At 38.6% G+C, this 4,402-nt stretch overlaps 1 protein-coding gene across 1 annotated transcript; it reads right to left on the bottom strand.

Annotated features, from left to right (window-relative positions):
• Nucleotides 1-1,792: 1,792 nt before the first annotated feature.
• Nucleotides 1,793-3,863, bottom strand: admb (adrenomedullin b). The gene is made up of 4 exons (XM_051871181.1): nucleotides 3,700-3,863; nucleotides 3,276-3,388; nucleotides 3,060-3,188; nucleotides 1,793-2,955 (listed from the first exon to the last, which is right to left on the bottom strand). Exons 2-4 carry the CDS (start codon nucleotides 3,374-3,376, stop codon nucleotides 2,685-2,687), a joined length of 501 nt encoding a protein of 166 aa, XP_051727141.1. The 5' UTR covers nucleotides 3,377-3,388; nucleotides 3,700-3,863; the 3' UTR covers nucleotides 1,793-2,684.
• Nucleotides 3,864-4,402: the final 539 nt, after the last annotated feature.

Here is a 4,402-nt window from a genome sequence, read left to right as displayed (position 1 = left end):
TCTAAAGAGAAAAAAATGTCACAGCACTTAACCCTTTCAGTGCTGATGATAGGGAACCTTGATCTTGGACTTGAATCTTGTATGGTGTGTTTAAATACAGTTCTCTGGCACTGGCCTTTTATTGTGTTTTGCATTTGTTCTCAGTGTGTTTAAAGGCTTGACTTTATACACATACACCTGACATTTCCATTCATCTGAGCAGATAACTGCCCCTGAGATGAAGTCTAATGCTAACTTTCACAAAGAACGCGTTATTGCATTCCATTTTGCTGCTTTTTTCTATTTAATCTAGTCTAGGCTATGTAAAAATACAAGGACGCCTTTGACCTTTGCATCACGTCTTGCTACTTTTTCGGAGTCTCGTGCGCCGCGTTTTTTTGTTGTGTCAAGTAACAAGTCAAGTAACAACTTCAACTTTTACAAAACACATCTTGAGACCAATTCCCCTCGTGTACGCTTGCCCTATTTTAAACAATTCTGAGAAGTACAATTCCTTTAAATGTAGCACTTTTTAAAAACGTGGGGAAAATTCTGTTTTGCATAGGCTAGCTTTGCATAGCTATCTCTCCAACTGATCTCATGAAGGATGTTTCGCGAGACTTTTTGTTTTTATCTGTAAGTGACTGTTAAATTACCTTATCTTTACTTTGCTTTTGAGTTGGTAAGTGTTTTTATTTGCTACTATTTATTTTCTCTTGTTATTTCTAAAACGTGAAATGTTGCTTTTAGCGTGTATAATATTTAATGGGGAAAGCGCGCCCTCTGCTGGGTTTGTAATGTAGTTCAAAAATGTCTTACTTTTCCCAAAGACCACTTACCAAAACGACTTATTAAAGGGTTAGTTCACCCAAAAATTAAAATAATGTCATTTATTACTCACCCTCATGCTGTTCCACGCCTGTAAGACCTTCGTTAATCTTCGGAACACAAATTAAGATATTTTTGCTAAAAAATCCGATGCCTCAGTGAGGCCTCCATAGCCAGCAATGACATTTCCTCTCTCAAGATCCATTAATGTACTGAAAACATATGTAAATCAGTTTATGTGAGTACAGTGGTTCAATATTAATATTATAAAGCGACGAGAATATTTTTGGTGCGCCAAAAAAACAAAATAACGACTTATTATAGTGATGGCCGATTTCAAAACACTGCTTCTGGAAGCTTCGGAGCGTTATGAATCAGCGTGTCAAATCATGATTCGGATCGCGTGTCAAACCGCCAAACTGCTGAAATCACGTGACTTTGGCGCTCCGCACCGCTGATTAATAACGCTCCGAAGTTTCCTGAAGTCGCTATTTTTTTATTTTTTTTATTTATTTTTTTTGGCGCAGCAAAAATATTCTCGTCGCTTTATAATATTAATATTGAACCACTGTACTCACATGAACTGATTTAAATATGTTTTTAGTACATTAATGGATCTTGAGAGAGGAAATGTCATTGATTAACGAAGGTCTTACGGGTGTGGAACGGCATGAGGGTGAGTAACAAATGACAGAATTTTAATTTTTTGGGTGAACTAACCCTTTAAATTATATTTTTTTTTACTGTGGCTGCTTTACTTAAGTCACACTAATTAAAATGTAAACGTTTTGTGTAAAGTAATGAAGCACTGAAAATGATGTAATTTCTCGTGACGGCGACAACACAATGTTTACATTTTTCATTAGGCCTGCATTTTACTATTACTAGCTACTATAATATAACTTCAGTTTATTTATTTATTTATTTCGTTCAAGGTACCGACCTGAAAACTGACCTAGAAATAAAACAGACAATTTGTCCTCACTCACACTTGCTGGAGTTTAATAGGTTATTAATTAACAGGTGTCACATTATTGAATGATTCATGTGGAAAAAAATGCTTCGCATTATAGCGATATGAACTCACAGGATAAACATCTTATTTCAAAATAAACACAACATAACAATAGTTTCTTAAGAATACATGTGCAGTATGTAGATATAAATATATGAACTTTTAACATACAGTATTTCATAATATACATCTTTATACACATTAATAATAGACTACATTATAATATTAAAGTAAATTATTGCACGGTCCCCACAGTATAGATAAATCAGTCTTCAAGTATGTGGATGTCCTTGAGGACAACAAAAATCATTTCTTCCATAAAGAGTTCTCTCTCTCTCTCTGTTCTTCATCATTGGTCCTCCAAGGTAAATAGCTTTAAGTCATAAAAGTTCTTTTTCCTCTTCTTGCTATTCTCTCTCCGTCCTCTTCTCTGAAAAGTTTGGGCTGGCAGAGTCCTGGGTTGTTCCTTCATTCCTTCAGCAGAGGGCGCATCAGTGCTGCAGAAGAGACAGAGAGTCAAGTCCCAAAGCTCCATTAGAATGACAAGAATGCTAAACACATTCACAGAGCATTGACCACCTATTTCCTTTCGCATTGCCTTAGACCCTCACAAAGCTTTTTTTTTTTTTTTTTTTTTCTTTTTTTCTCAACTGTTAGCACTCCTTTTTTCCACAACCACTTTAAGCGACCTGAATCCTTCTCTGTCCAACCCATCAGGCAGAGGATGGAGAGAAGGAAGCTCCACTTGCTCCTTTGTGCCTGAAGAGAGTACACTAACATTCAGCAAAGGAAGTATCAGAAGTATCTCAGTAAACAGAGCCAATATAAACCAAAGGCTCAGGACAAACCGCAGAGGTGTTCCTTAAATCCCTTTGTTGATGGTTTGAACCCATGCCAGCTTTAGACGGCCTTCGTGGAAAGTTAGTGCAGGGTGGTTTGACGGGAACGAACGCCTCCGTCGCCGTCCGTAGCCACCTGAGCCGATCTTTTCACTGGGGGCGTTGCTCGTCTTCGTGTGCATTTTATTCAGTAGGTGGGCCAGTTCGTGCACTGAGCAGGTGGCCAGATTACAGCCTGCTCTTTCGATTCTTTTAACCGTGTAGGCTGGTTCTGTCCGCTTTACCCTCACACTCCTGGAGAGAAACAGAAAACATTTAGTTTTCCTTTATCTTCTGGTAGTGCTTAGTCAAGTTTGGCCTTGATATGTGTGTTTATCCAGTCAAAGAATATGACATACCTGTGCTGTGGTACAAATGACTCAGTACCACTGTTCCTCTGAGTCAGCAAAGCTGTCGAGTCACTCTCACTTCTCTCAGACATGCTGCTGACATCTTTCCTCACCTTACCCTGAAGCCAAACACTGAGCCTAGCAGATGACAAGAGAAACCCATGAGACTTTATTCAAAATCAGAGAGTCTTGAATCACAAGAGTGGCTCAGTCATGAAAGCTTACCTTCTCAAACCATCCGTATTCAGAGGTTTTGCACTAGTGATGCTCGGCAGAAATGCAGTCAGCACACACCACAGGAAAGCCTTCTGAAGTATTGATTTCATTGTGAATGGAACCTGTGGAAGAACATGTAGCATTGTTATTAATCATATAAAATGCAAGCTCATGTGTATCATCTTCTCATGAAAAACATCTGATTCTTGAACAAAAGTTCAAATGATGTAATCTTCCTCCTCCTTGTTGGTCATTCATTTATTTTGAAAGTTACACAGAGGTTAAGTTTTGCTCAACCGTGTCATTCCCAGTAGCAAGTCTTATATTTGCCTGAGTCAAGTGCACTCTTGGTGCAATGAAAATGACTTGCCAGAAAGTCTAATGTTTTTGCCTTTGAAACCAAAAAGTCAGAGAACAAACCAAGAAAACATACCTGATAACTTCGGCCACTCTCTAGAATTGACTGCACACTTGAAAAGTGGTGATGTTGAAGTCAGCTTATTTCCAAGTTGTGTCCCAATCTTGGTTGGCTAAGGATGAGTATTCAGCTGTGACACTGCTAATGGTCTGAGTTACACAGAAAAACCTGAGTGCTTTATATACTTTACAGGGGGTGGGAAGGGGCGGGAGTTGTCTTGAGTGATAGCAGCCACATCCCTGTTCTAAACTAGCCAACAACTTTACGTGCCCTGTCTTAAAAGGATGGAATATAACCCCTGAGAGAAATCATTACTTCAGCATTCCTGTAATATCGTTTTTAATTAGATGACACCATTTGTTTTGTTTCCGAATCATTTTCATATCTCCTGCATTGGTGTATTCACAGGGTCAGAGAGGTTTTGAATTGTAGATGGACGAGAGTCGAGATTCATTTACCAGACAAATATGCTTCAGCATCAGCCTTGTAAACATCTGATGATTAACTTCCTGCGAAGCATCTGGAATGCACATCTAATTGGTGATCGAGTTTATTTCAAATGATGTGACTGGGAGATGTTGTCCTTGGGATAATGACTCCGTACGAGCCCTCACACATTCCAGCCACCTACACATTTTGTTAACAAGTTAGGAATGTGGAATTAATGATTTCTATATCGAGTACAGCTAATATGACACCAGATGCCTTGCCAAAATCA

Source organism: Ctenopharyngodon idella, chromosome 18 (genome assembly GCF_019924925.1).
Source record: "Ctenopharyngodon idella isolate HZGC_01 chromosome 18, HZGC01, whole genome shotgun sequence".
Lineage (NCBI taxonomy): Eukaryota > Metazoa > Chordata > Actinopteri > Cypriniformes > Xenocyprididae > Ctenopharyngodon > Ctenopharyngodon idella.
Note: the sequence above shows the minus strand (reverse complement) of the source record. Positions and strands in the feature narration are given on the sequence as shown.